General features: G+C 43.1%; 1 protein-coding gene across 1 annotated transcript; it reads right to left on the minus strand.

Moving 5' to 3' along the window:
• Positions 1 to 3,557: 3,557 nt before the first annotated feature.
• Positions 3,558 to 13,415, minus strand: LOC124025556 (sodium- and chloride-dependent GABA transporter 1-like; the record flags this gene model as incomplete). The annotated part of the gene is made up of 6 exons (XM_046338944.1): positions 12,916 to 13,415; positions 11,045 to 11,487; positions 8,984 to 9,118; positions 8,606 to 8,706; positions 4,241 to 4,350; positions 3,558 to 3,690 (listed from the first exon to the last, which is right to left on the minus strand). Coding segments are annotated over exons 2-6 (717 nt in total), but the record flags the coding sequence as incomplete, so codon positions are not given.
• Between the last annotated feature and the right edge of the window lie 585 nt (positions 13,416 to 14,000).

Consider the following 14,000-nt stretch of genomic DNA (forward strand, 5'->3'; position numbering starts at 1 on the left):
GAGGAAGAGACATGAAAGGAAGAGAGAGAAGGACATGAAAAAAGAGAGAGAGGAAGAGACATGAAAGGAAAGAGAGAAGGCAAAAAGAGAGAGAGAAAGAGACATGAAAGGAAAGAGAGAGAGGAAGAGACATGAAAGGGAAAAAGAGAGGAAGAGACAAAGAAGAGAGAGAGAAAGAGACATGAAAGGAAAGAGAGAAGGCAAAAAGAGAGAGAGGAAGAGACATGAAAGGAAAGAGAGAGAGGAAGAGACATGAAAGGAAAGAGAGAAGGCAAAAAGAGAGAGAGGAAGAGACATGAAAGGAAAGAGAGAGAGGAAGAGACATGAAAGGAAAGAGAGAGAGGAAGAGACATGAAAGGAAAGAGAGAAGGCAAAAAGAGAGAGAGAAAGAGACATGAAAGGAAAGAGAGAGAGGAAGAGACATGAAAGGAAAGAGAGAAGGCAAAAAAGAGAGAGAAAGAGACATGAAAGGAAAGAGAGAAGGCAAAAAGAGAGAGAGGAAGAGACATGAAAGGAAAAGAGAGAGGAAGAGACATGAAAGGAAAGAGGAAGAGACATGAAAAAAGAGAGAGAGGAAGAGACATGAAAGGAAAGAGAGAGAGGAAGAGACATGAAAGGAAAGAGAGAAGGCAAAGAGAGAGAGGAAGAGACATGAAAGGAAAGAGAGAGAGGAAGAGACATGAAAGGAAAGAGAGAAGGCAAAAAGAGAGAGAAAGAGACATGAAAGGAAAGAGAGAAGGCAAAGAGAGAGAGAGGAAGAGACATGAAAGGAAATAGAGAGAGAAAGAGACATGAAAGGAAAGACATGAAAGGACATGAAAAAGAGAGAAGGAAAGACAGAGAAAGAGAGAAAGAGACATGAAAGGAAAGAGAGAGGAAGGACATGAAAAGAGAGAGAGGAAGAGACATGAAAGGAAAGAGAGAGAGGAAGAGACATGAAAGGAAAGAGAGAAGGCAAAAAGAGAGAGAGAAAGAGACATGAAAGGAAAGAGAGAGAAGGCAAAAAGAGAGAGAGGAAGAGACATGAAAGGAAAGAGAGAGAGGAAGAGACATGAAAGGAAAGAAGAAGGCAAAAAGAGAGAGAGGAAGAGACATGAAAGGAAAGAGAGAGAGGAAGAGACATGAAAGGAAAAGAGAGAGGAAGAGACATGAAAGGAAAGAGAAAGGAAAGAGAGAGAGGAAGAGACATGAAAGGAAAGAGAGAAGGCAAAAAGAGAGAGAGGAAGAGACATGAAAGGAAAGAGAGAGAGAAAGAGACATGAAAGGAAAGAGAGAAGGCAAAAAGAGAGAGAGAAAGAGACATGAAAGGAAAGAGAGAAGGCAAAGAGAGAGAGAGGAAGAGACATGAAAGGAAAGAGAGAGAGAGGAAGAGACATGAAAGGAAAGAGAGAAGGCGAAAAAAAGAGAGAGAGAAAGAGACAGAAAGGAAAGACAGAAAGGCAAAAAGAGAGAGAGGAAGAGACATGAAAGGAAAGAGAGAGAGGAAGAGACATGAAAGGAAAGAAGAAGGAGAGAGGAAGAGACAGAAAGGAAAGAGAGAGAGAGGAAGAGACATGAAAGGAAAGAGAGGAAGAGACATGAAAGGAAAGAGAGAGAAAGAGACATGAAAGGAAAGAGAGAGAGGAAGAGACATGAAAGGAAAGAGAGAAGGCAAAAAGAGAGAGAGGAAGAGACATGAAAGGAAAGAGAGAGAGGAAGAGACATGAAAGGAAAGAGAGAGAGGAAGAGACATGAAAGGAAAGAGAGAGAGGAAGAGACATGAAAGGAAAGAGAGAGAGGAAGAGACATGAAAGGAAAGAGAGAAGGCAAAAGAGAGAGAGGAAGAGACATGAAAGGAAAGAGAAGAGGAAAGAGACATGAAAGAGACATGAAAGGAAAGAGAGAGAGAAGAGACATGAAAGGAAAGAGAGAGAGGAAGAGACATGAAAGGAAAGAGAGAAGGCAAAAAGAGAGAGAGGAAGAGACATGAAAGGAAAGAGAGAGAGGAAGAGACATGAAAGGAAAGAGAGAAGGCAAAAAGAGAGAGAGGAAGAGACATGAAAGGAAAGAGAGAGAGGAAGAGACATGAAAGGAAAGAGAGAAGGCAAAAAGAGAGAGAGAAAGAGACATGAAAGGAAAGAGAGAAGGCAAAAAGAGAGAGAGGAAGAGACATGAAAGGGAAAGAGAGAAGAGACATGAAAGGAAAGAGAGACAGAAAGGAAAGAGAGAGAGGCAAAGAGACATGAAAGGAAAGAGAGAAGGCAAAGAGAGAGAGAGGAAGAGACATGAAAGGAAAAGAGAGAGAGGAAGAGACATGAAAGGAAAGAGAGAAGGCAAAAAGAGAGAGAGGAAGAGACATGAAAGGAAGAGAGAGAGAAAGGAAAAGAGAGAGAGGAAGAGACATGAAAGGAAAGAGAGAGAGGAAGAGACATGAAAGGAAAGAGAGAAAGGCAAAAGAGAGAGAGGAAGAGACATGAAAGGAAAGAGAGAGAGGAAGAGACATGAAAGGAAAGAGAGAGAGGAAGAGAATGAAAGGAGAGAGAGAGAGGAAGAGACATGAAAGGAAAGAGAGAGAGGAAGAGACATGAAAGGAAAGAGAGAAGGAAAGACATGAAAGGAAAGAGACATGAAAGGAGACATGAAAGGAAAGAGACAGAAAGGAAAGAGAGAGGAAAAAAGACATGAAAGGAAGAGACAGGCAAAAGAGAGAGAGGAAGAGACATGAAAGGAAAGAGAGAGAGGAAGAGACATGAAAGGAAAGAGAGAAGGCAAAAGAGAGAGAGGAAGAGACATGAAAGGAAAGAGAGAGAGGAATAGACATGAAAGGAAAGAGAGAAGGAAAAAGAGAGAGGAAAGAGACATGAAAGGAAAGAGAGAGAGGAAGAGACATGAAAGGAAAGAGAGAAGGCAAAAAGAGAGAGAGGAAGAGACATGAAAGGAAAGAGAGAGAGAAAGAGACATGAAAGGAAGAGAGAAGAGACATGAAAGGAGAGAGAGAGGAAGAGACATGAAAGGAAAGAGAGAGAGGAAGAGACACGAAAGGAAAGAGAGAGAGAAAGAGACATGAAAGGAAAGAGAGAGAAAGAGACATGAAAGGAAAGAGAGAGAGGAATAGACATGAAAGGAAAGAGAGAGAGGAAGAGACATGAAAGGAAAGAGAGAGAGGAAGAGACATGAAAGGAAAGAGAGAGGAAGACATGAAAGGAAAGAGAGAGAGGAAGAGACATGAAAGGAAAGAGAGAGAGGAAGAGACATGAAAGGAAAGAGAGAGAGGAAGAGACATGAAAGGAAAGAGAGAGAGGAAGAGACATGAAAGGAAAGAGAGAAGGCAAAAGAGAGAGAGGAAGAGACATGAAAGGAAAGAGAGAAGGCAAAAAGAGAGAGAGGAAGAGACATGAAAGGAAAGAGAGAAGGCAAAAAGAGAGAGAGGAAGAGACATGAAAGGAAAGAGAGAGAGGAAGAGACATGAAAGGAAAGAGAGAGAGGAAGAGACATGAAAGGAAAGAGAGAGAGGAATAGACACGAAAGGAAAGAGAGAAGGCAAAAAGAGAGAGAGTAATAATAAGAGCAGGGCTTACCTTCCCTGTCCACTCTACTCCTTTCCAGATAGAGAAGTAGACCAGGATCCAGGACAGAGCCAGAGTTCCAGCCAGGGGCCAGCGTACCTCACCAGGCTCCTCCAGACCACTGGACAGCTGGTGCATGTTCCGCCTGGCAGACACACACACACATACCGGTCAGTGCAGTCACACACACACCGATCAGTGCAGTCACACACACATGGATCACACAGACACATGCATACATACTTTTGGACATGTTATACACACACATGTGATCACTTCACCATACAGACAGACAGGACATTCTCAAAAACAAACAGTTATGAACACTCTCAGGTCACCCACACCCACGTTTAATATGCATACACACATTTTCCACCTTTGACACCATGCTTTTCACATGACTCAGTGAAAAATGATAGAAGCACTAGAAATGCCTGGCCTCCAAGGACCCCACTTCCAGCCAATGACGTGTCTTTTGGACATCAACATTCTAACAGTCCAATAAATACATGTCATGTATGCTATCGGGAAAACAAGCCTTTGGTTATATTTATGAAGGTCATTAGTATATGAATGTTTTTGTTCAAAGAACATAATAGTGTTTTCATTAATTGATGTTAATGTAGGCTAGATGTCAAATGAAAGACCTTCAGAAACCCCACAATGCAAGTGTTAAAATAAATGATCTGACGTACTCCCAGAACTCAGTGACGGCACTGGTGAGGTTGGTAGTGTCTGTCAAACTGTAGTTGGAGAAACACTTCTCTGTGTTCCACGGGTTATCACATCCCTCCCACGGCAAATCCTACAGAGATGGAGATGGAGAGAGATGGAGAGACAGAGATGGATGGAGAGAGATGGAGATGGAGAGAGATGGAGATGGAGATGGAGAGAGATGGATGGAGAGAGATGGAGATGGAGAGATGAGATGGAGAGACAGAGATGGAGATGGAGAGATGGATGGAGATGGAGATGGAGAGATGGAGATGGAGATGGAGAGAGATGGAGATGGAGAGACAGAGATGGAGATGGAGAGAGATGGAGATGGAGAGACAGAGATGGAGAGAGAGAGATGGAGATGGAGAGAGATGGAGATGGAGATGGAGAGACAGAGATGGAGAGGAGATGGAGAGAGATGGAGATGGATGGAGAGAGATGGAGATGGAGATGGAGAGACAGAGATGGAGATGGAGAGAGATGGAGATGGAGAGAGAGAGATGGAGATGGAGAGAGACAGAGATGGAGATGGAGAGAGATGGAGGATGGATGGAGAGAGATGGAGATGGAGAGATGAGAGAGATGGAGATGGAGATGGAGAGACAGAAGATGGAGATGGAGAGAGAGATGGAGATGGAGAGACAGAGAGAGAGGGAGATGGAGAGAGAGACAGGATGGAGATGGAGAGAAATCAGAAATGGAGACAGAAGATGGAAGACAGAAGATGGAGAGACAGAGGGGGAGAGAGAGAGATGGAGATGGAGAGTTGGAGATGGGGACAGAGGGGGAGGAAAACAGACAAAGAGGAAGACAGACAGACAGACAGACAGACAGACAGACAGACAGACAGACAGACAGACAGACAGACAGACAGACAGACAGACAGACAGACAGACAGACAGACAGACAGACAGACAGACAGACAGACAGACAGACAGACAGACAGACATAACTAGCACCAACATGCATTAGCATTGTCCATTGCACAATGGAGAACAGAGGAGAGCAGAGAGCTATTTAACTCATACAGTAGGGTAGTAATCAATGCTGTATGGTAGTAGCCTCCTCCCCAGGCTCAGAGCTGCCTGGCACAGGAGGCAATTATGGTAGGAATCTATGATGTTTTTTGATGGAGTGAGCAACTCGTGTCACCTTTGTCCTGTCCTCTACTGCCTGCTTGTATTTATTTGTATGTGCTTTTTGTTTGTCATAGGAACCATTCCACACAAGAAGCTCCCTCACAAGAAAATAGAGTCATTTGAATTGAAGTCAATGGATGCAGGGTTTTCATTGTCATGTAGAAACTAAAGGTCTTTCCACCTTGTATCTAATTGCTGCACTATTGCTTCAATCAAGCCTTTGGTTATATTTATGAAGGTCTTGGGTAAGGCCAAAGAACATAATAGCATTTTCATTCATTTATGTTACTGTAAGCTATATGTAAAAAACTACAAACCACTAAAAACACCAATCTCCCGTTGACGGACCAAATGACATCTCAGTTAACCGAGATGAAATAACCCGTAATGGAGTCTCAGGTACACTCTGTGCTTAGAACCATTTTATTTGATCTCCTGTTCGCAGGTCATCATCATCATCATATATGTATTTCTTCACCACTTCTGAGTGGAAAGCTCTTTAGTGTCTCAGATTGTCTGCTTCATTTCAGTGATGACTTCTCTCTCTCTCCTGTCTCCCTCCCTCTCCCCTCCCTCTCTCTTTCTACCTCCAGCTCTCTTTCTCTTCTCTCTCTCTCTCTCTCTCTCTCTCTCTCTCTCTCTCTCTCTCTCTCTCTCTCTCTCTCTCTCTCTCTCTCTCTCTCTCTCTCTCTCTCTCTCTCTCTCTCTCTCTCTCTCCTCTCTCTCTCTCTCTCTCTCTCCTCTCCTCTCTCTCCCTCTCTACCTCCAGCCTCTCTCTCTCTCTCTCTCTCTCTCTCTCTCTCTCTCTCTTTCTCTCTCTCTCTCTCTCTCTCTCTCTCTCTCTCTCTCTCTCTCTCTCTCTCTCTCTCTCTCTCTCTCTCTCTCTCTCTCTCTCTCTCTCTCTCTCTCTCTCTCTCTCTCTCTCTCTCCTCTCTCTCTCCACCTCTCTCTCTCTCTCTCTCTCCTCTCTCTCTCTCTCTCTCTCTCTCTCTCTCTCTCTCTCTCTCTCTCTCTCTCTACCTCTCTCTCTCTCTCTCTCTCTCTCTCTCTCTCTCTCTCTCTCTCTCTCTCTCTCTCTCTCTCTCTCTCTCTCTCTCTCCGCACACCCCTGACCCATCTCTTTGTGCTCCTGTCTGGTGTGAGAAGAGTGGTGATGTGAACTACTCAGTAACTCTATTGACTAAGTCTGACTAAGGCCTAACTCTATTGTATTTCTTAGAGCATTTGTTAATTATAGTCTATAACGTATTCAACACACAGTGATTTCTGGTCAGGTCACATAGTTAAGCTATGAAGTCACAGCAAAGAATATACTCCTTGAAGGACAATAAACTATTCAATTTATTGACTGCTTATTCCATAGCCTGGTTCCAGATTTGTTTGTGCTTTCTGCTGAGTTGGCAACAGGGCACAAACAGATATGGAACCAGGCTATGATCATAGGAGTCAATGCCCGTTGAAGTTAGAATATGTGGGCAACTATAAATACCTAGGTGTCTGGTTAGACTGTAAACTCTCCTTCCAGACTCACATTAATTATCTCCAATCCAAAATTAAATCTAGAATCTGCTTCCTATTTCGCAACAAAGCCTCCTTCCCTCATGCTGCCAAACATACCCTCGTAAACCTGACTATCCTACCGATCCTTGACTTCGGCGATGTCATTTACAAAATAGCCTCACAGTGCCATTTGTTTTGTCACTGAAGCCCCATATACTACCCACCACTGCGACCTGTATGCTCTCGTTGGCTGGCCCTTGCTATATATTCGTTGCCAAACCCACTGGCTTCAGGTCATCTATAAGTCTATGCTAGGTAAAGTCCCGCCTTATCTCAGCTCACTGGTCACCATAGCAACACCCACCCGTAGCACACGCTCCAGCAGGTATATTTCACTGGTCATCCCCAAAGCCAACACCTCCTTTGGCCGCCTTTCCTTCCAGTTCTGTGCTGCCAATGACTGGAACGAATTGCAAAAATCTCCGTAGCTGGAGTCTTATATCTCCCTCTCTAACTTTAAGCATCAGCTGTCTGAGCAGCTTACAAATCACTGTACCTGTACACAGCCAATCTGTAAATAGCACACCCAACTACCTCATCTCCATATTATTACTTAACCTCTTGCTCTTTTGCACCCCAATATCTCTACTTGCACATCATCATCTATCACTCCAGTATTAATGCTTAATTGTAATTATTTTTGCCTTTGTGGCCTATTCATTGCATACCTCCCTACTCTTCTACATTTGCACACATTGTACATAGATTTTTCAATTTTTCTTTATTTTGTGTTATTGGCTGTACATTTGTTTATGTGTAACTCTGTGTTTTTGTCGCACTGCTTTGCTTTATCTTGGCCAGGTCGCAGTTGTAAATGAGAACTTGTTCTCAACTGGCCTACCTGGTTAAATAAAGGTGAAATAAAAAATGTAAAAATAAAGTTGGCAAGACAGCAGGAACAGATCTGGGACAGATGTTTTCCTGCATTGTTGAGGAGAGTTAGCAAGCATTTCACTGTACCGTGTGCATGTGACCAGTAAATGTTGATTTGATTTGACTGGCCTACTGCTTTCTAGTGTAGTGATGTCACTTACCTCTCTGAAGGAGTTGAAGTGGTAGTAGAGGGCCCAGGCAATGATGATCATTTAGTGTGGTGATGTCACCTACCTCTCTGAAGGAGTTGAAGAGGTAGTAGAGGGCCCAGGCAATGATGATCATTTAGTGTGGTGATGTCACCTACCTCTCTGAAGGAGTCACCTACCTCTCTTGAAGGAGTAGAAGTAGTAGAGGGCCCAGGCAATGATGATCATTTAGTGTGGTGATGTAGTTAGAGGGCCCAGGCAATGATGATCATTTAGTGTGGTGATGTCACCTACCTCTCTGAAGGAGTTGAAGAGGTAGTAGAGGGCCCAGGCAATGATGATCAATGATGATCAGTTTTAGTGATCAATGATGATCATTTGGTGATGTCACCTACCTCTCTGAAGGAGTTGAAGAGGTAGTAGAGGGCCCAGGCAATGATGATCATTTAGTGTGGTGATGTCACCTACCTCTCTGAAGGAGTTGAAGAGGTAGTAGAGGGCCCAGGCAATGATGATAATTTAGTGTGGTGATGTCAGGGCCCAGGCTACCTCTCTGAAGGAGTTGAAGAGGTAGTAGAGGGCCCAGGCAATGATGATAATTTAGTGTGGTGATGTCACCTACCTCTCTGAAGGAGTTGAAGAGGTAGTAGAGGGCCCATGCGATGATGATAATGTAGTAGATGTTGAGCCAGAAGGAGAGCACCACTGAGGCCAGACCAACGCCTGTAGGGGAGGGAGAGATAGAGGTCAGTATTAATAAACAATTAGTTAACTAACTAGGAACTGCTATAGCTAACTATTATTTTGTCTTTGGGATATGTGTATATCTATTCTGTTGGATTGTTATATGAACTACAATGAGCTTGACTCCTCAAAGATTTTTCACGTGTTGCATTCGTATGTATATGCATTCTTTAATTGTCTAATTCATGTAATCAAACAATCAATCACCTACCTAGACTATCTGTCAATATGATTTGGGATTTTCAACACATCTCACCTTTCATCATAGGCATTAGTTTGGTCCACACCCCCAGCCCCCCCACCGAGGTGAACTGGCCCAGTGACGTCTCCAACAGGAACAGAGGTATACCAGCAAACACCAGGGTGAGAAAGTACGGGATCAGGAAAGCCCCTGTCACATGACCAGGGCACAGTGTGTCAGAACAGAACCGTGTGTTTCACATGTACACCAAATAAATCCTCTTTCATCTGTGTTTACACTTTTACTTACTGTCTGCATCCCCTTTCTCATTCCTTCTCTAACTTGTGCACTTGCACACTTACTATCATGGATTTTAAAAGCATGGGATTGGTGTAAGCATTGTCTGGAGCCACAGGAGGCTGCTGAGGGGAAGACGGCTCATAATAATGGCAAGGAAGGTGTGAAAGAACACCATTCCACCTATTCCACTCCAGCTATTACCACAAGCCCGCCCTCCCCAATCAGGGTGCCACCAACCTCCTGTGCTGGAGACAGCTTTTTTAAAAGGTTGGTGGCACCTTAATTGGGGAGAACGGGCTTGTGGTCATGACTGGAGCAGAATAAGTGAAGTGGTATCAAATACATCAAACACATGGTTTCCATGGTTTCCAGGTTCCATTCCATTAGCTCTGTTCCGTCCATTATTATGAGACGTTCTCCCCTCGGCAGGCTCCTGTAGTTTTTACCATGAGGGTTGTGCAAGTGCCCACTTCGAGAGAAGGTTGAAGGATTGAGACTCGGATGTGGTTAAGACACTAAATGGCCAGTATTCAATCAGTTTTAGATAGTGGATTTATGGATAGTGTCACGTGTGCTCCCTCTCCAGCCTCTAGGTCACAAGGCTGCTCGTTATGGCGCACACCTGTCACCATCGTTACGCGCACCTGCGCATTGTCAGTCTCACCTGGACTCCATCACTTCCCTGATTACCTTCCCTATATATGTCACTCCCTTTGGTTCCTTCCCCAGGAATGATTGTTTCTGTTCCTGTGTCAGTTCTGTGCGTTGGTCATGTTTCTCATTTTTGTATTATGTTGTGTTTATTTATTAAAACACTCACTCCCTGAACTTGCTTCCTGACTCTCAGCGCACATCATTACAAATAGGTGATTTCAGAAGTGTGTGATTTGGCCATCATCACATGTGATTAACAAACTAGCAGTCTGTCCTATGTATTCAGCGTCTATTCCACGTTGGCTCAATGTTATTTCATTGAAATGATGTGGAAACTATGCTGAGTCAACCACTGTGTGCCCAGTGGGATGACATGACCCACTCAGTTCTGATGGTAAACTTGGCTGACAAATCATCCAGAGCACACAACCAAACTCCCCACACAGGGACATGCTGCTGTGCAAAACAAGCACACTCCTGCAATGGTTAAATGGATATCAATATTGAATTCAATTCAAAACGATTGATCTCCAAAGGAGAAGTTGGATGTAGGACACAGACAGTAACATACGCAGATGCTTACATATAGACCTGAGCCCTGATATATGGTGGAACTAGTGAAATATATGAGGTCTACAGAAATCAATAGAATGAACTATGCATGAAAACAAGGGGACTGTGCAATACTGTATCAATACGTTACATCAGTGTTTCCCAAACACGGTTTTACCTCGAAAAACACTGTCACTTTTACAAAAAAAGAACGTTTCTGTGAACACTAACACTCTTGATGTTATGTATCTAGTCCTCATGAAAAATGTCTTTGTAATTATTCGGTCACTAACACAGAAAGTGACCTCAATAGTCCATAAAGATGATGCCGCATACTAGCACAGTGTACAGTACATTGTATTGAAATATAGATATTTCCTAATGGCAATTTCATTATTAACAATAGCCTCATCAATAAAAATCAAGGTCGGTCATTAAATAATCATCATGGTAATAATGACATGTTTACAATTTCTCTCACTCAGGTTGCATAAAACAAAATAAGATGGATAGCCAAATGTACCCCTTGAAATCTCACTATTTCAAAGCCTGTAACAATGATTTCTCCCAGACGCCGTTTTGGCTCTCCAGGCCCAAAATGGCCTCCCTCCCCGAACAGTTTTATCTTACCTCCTCCATTCTTGCCGCACAGGTAAGGGAACCTCCAGACGTTCCCCAGGCCGATGGCGTAGCCCACGCATGACAACAGGAAGTCAAACTTGCCCTTCCAGGAGCCCCTGTCAGGGAGTACTTCCTCCTTCTCCTCGCCATCCGGGGATGCCACCATCTCCATGACCTCGAATGGGACTGCCTGTTTGACCTCTGTCGGGGAGTTGAGGTCCACTGTGCTCTTACCAGTCTTCCCCATAGGGCGGAACCACGGTTCACTGGACCACAGTTCACTCAGGTTGAACCACCGGTCCTCACAATCCTATACGGTCCACTATGTACGGTCCACCATGTGTGGTCAAATGATGTACGGTCAAATTGAGCCTCGGTTAGTGTGTCTGGTCCTTTTTGTCCTTAACCAGTGTACTTCACAGGGAGAAGGAGAAACTGAAGATGAGGTGGAGCTGTGAAGCAACAGAGATTAATCTCATTGACTCGTAAATTTATGGTAGATGTATGATACAGAAACAAATAAATAGTTATCTAGCCTATAGATAGATATATATATATATAGATAGATAGATAGATAGATAGATAGATAGATAGATAGATAGATAGATAGATAGATAGATGATGCACTATGTATTTAATGCTTGTGACGTGCTGTGTGTCTGTATGTGTAATGCACTATGTATTTAATGCTTGTGACGTGCTGTGTGTCTGTATGTGTAATGCACTATGTATTTAATGCTTGTGACATATGTAAGGCTGTCTATAAAGCAAATGCAAAAATATTTTCTTAGTGTATTTAATTGCTTACTACATCACATATGTGTAGATATGCGAATATTCATTCCCTTTCCCATATTTTACTTTCTATTCCCTATTCAAATGTAAAACTCTTTGCTTTTTAGCTCATGACCAATTTAGGCATATCTTGGAGTTCTTTCTCATGGGCAATTTGCCCTGTTGACCAAAACCTTTTTTTTTCAAACGACCATTTCAAAGATACTTATTTTGTGTAACCTTGCTACTAATAATTTAGAGAGAAGTACAGCTGCTATTGGCACAATGCTTTGTATTGAAATATTCGCCTGCAATTAAACTAGTGTTTTGGATGAATTGGAGACACCCAACAAAATCCCAGAAGAGCTGTGGAGAAGAATGGTTCTCCACATTGTGAAATAAGCAGATAAAATAGAGGAGAAATGATGAAAACACCATTTGTTTGGAACGTATGATCTCATAGTCTCGTCATTTGTCATTTCAGTGTCCCATTACCAAAGTGATCTTCGGATACTGTCTGAAAACTCTATACGCCCATAAATTGTATTTTGTCACAGCCAGAGGCAACTTTGGGGCATCATAAGTTATGTCTTGGTATGGTATGTTTTATATTATACTACACTGTTACAAACAAAGGTTATATCTAGAACCTTCTTTGGTTCTTTGACTGTCGCCATAGGATAATCATTTGAAGACCCCTTATTGGTTACAGGTAGAACCCTTTTGGTTCCAACTAGAAATGTTGTGGGTTCCATGTAGAACCTTTCCCCAGAGGGTTCTAAATAGAACAGAAAATGGTTCTACCTGGAACCAAAAAGGGTTTTTACCTGGAACCAAAAAGGGTTATCCTACAGGGAGAGCCAAAGAAAACCCTTTTGGAAACCTTTTTCTAAGAGTGTATAGTACTCATCCTGGTATACAGTACATACTTTACTTTAAATACTTTACTAGGCATCTGTATCTGACAGTATTCAACCTTAACTAGTAGTTTTAGTAGTTTCTTAGGATCCCCATTAGCTGAAGCAGCTGAAGCAGCAGCTACTCTTCCTGGAGTTAACTCAGAGCTCTGTGAGGAGAAGGAGGATGGAGAAGGATCTGCAGCATACCTGTATCTGAAGTCTTAATGTCCCTTGTCAGGTGATCAGGGTCCCTTCCTTATACCTTTACACCTGTAGCACGAGGCAAAATGAGTAAAACCATCCAATGGAGAAAGGATCCAGCTATCCCCTCTATGAAAAGCTTTCATCCACTGCCCCACCCAAGGGAACTGTCATCATGTCAACGCTGCTGGAAAGAAAGTTTTAAAGAATAGCTTCCCCCTCTTTCTTCTTCACCCTCTCCCTTTTTCCTCTCTCTAGCTGGTGGTGTCTCTTCCTTCAGCTGGTGCTGAGTGGCGGATAATAAAGTTCGACCTGTTGTGTGATCGGATTATTATTCTGCCCGGTGAGGCCCCAGGCCATGAGGGAGAAGTCAATCGCCTGATTCCGGTAGGGTGTCGTGCATTGTGTGTTGCAGTGCGGGTGGGGGTGGAGAGTGTGTGTGTGTGTGTCGCAGTGCTAATGAGTGGGTGGTGGTGTCACAGTGTGTATTGCAGTGTGTGGGTATATGTGTGTTTCCCAGAGTGTGCGAACATGTATCTTTGAAAATGTGTGTTTGTGTTTGAGGATCAGTCAGCTTTTGCCAGGGCCGTTACCATGGCATTTCCCTAAAGAGGAGGTCCTAATCCGAGCAGTGAAAGACATTTGGAAGTTTGAAAAATGAAACATCCACTGCTTACTGGCACTAGGCCTGGAATATGAAGAGCACAGAACATAATGTGAAATCATACGACTCTGAGGGTGATCCCTATAATATCTCCTTTCTCTTGAACTGTGCACTTGTTCACTACTTCCCACATACTGTATCTTCCCACAAAGCATTGGATAGGGATAGGTGAATTTCCATTCAAATCAGTGAAGGGAAGTGAGCAAGTGCACACTTTGGGAGGAAGGAGAGATAATTAGGACTTAACCTGAGTGGCAGAACTGGTCTTTTACTGCGACCTTATATAATTCTACGTTGTCAATCATACCACAGTTATTTCTGCAGATATCACACAATTTAAAACTGTCAGATCTAACCCAAACCACAAATATCTTCAAATGATACTGTGTGGCCTCGAGAGAACAAGTCATTCCATTCATACCTTTAG

This window comes from Oncorhynchus gorbuscha, unplaced genomic scaffold (assembly GCF_021184085.1).
Source record: "Oncorhynchus gorbuscha isolate QuinsamMale2020 ecotype Even-year unplaced genomic scaffold, OgorEven_v1.0 Un_scaffold_2286, whole genome shotgun sequence".
NCBI lineage: Eukaryota > Metazoa > Chordata > Actinopteri > Salmoniformes > Salmonidae > Oncorhynchus > Oncorhynchus gorbuscha.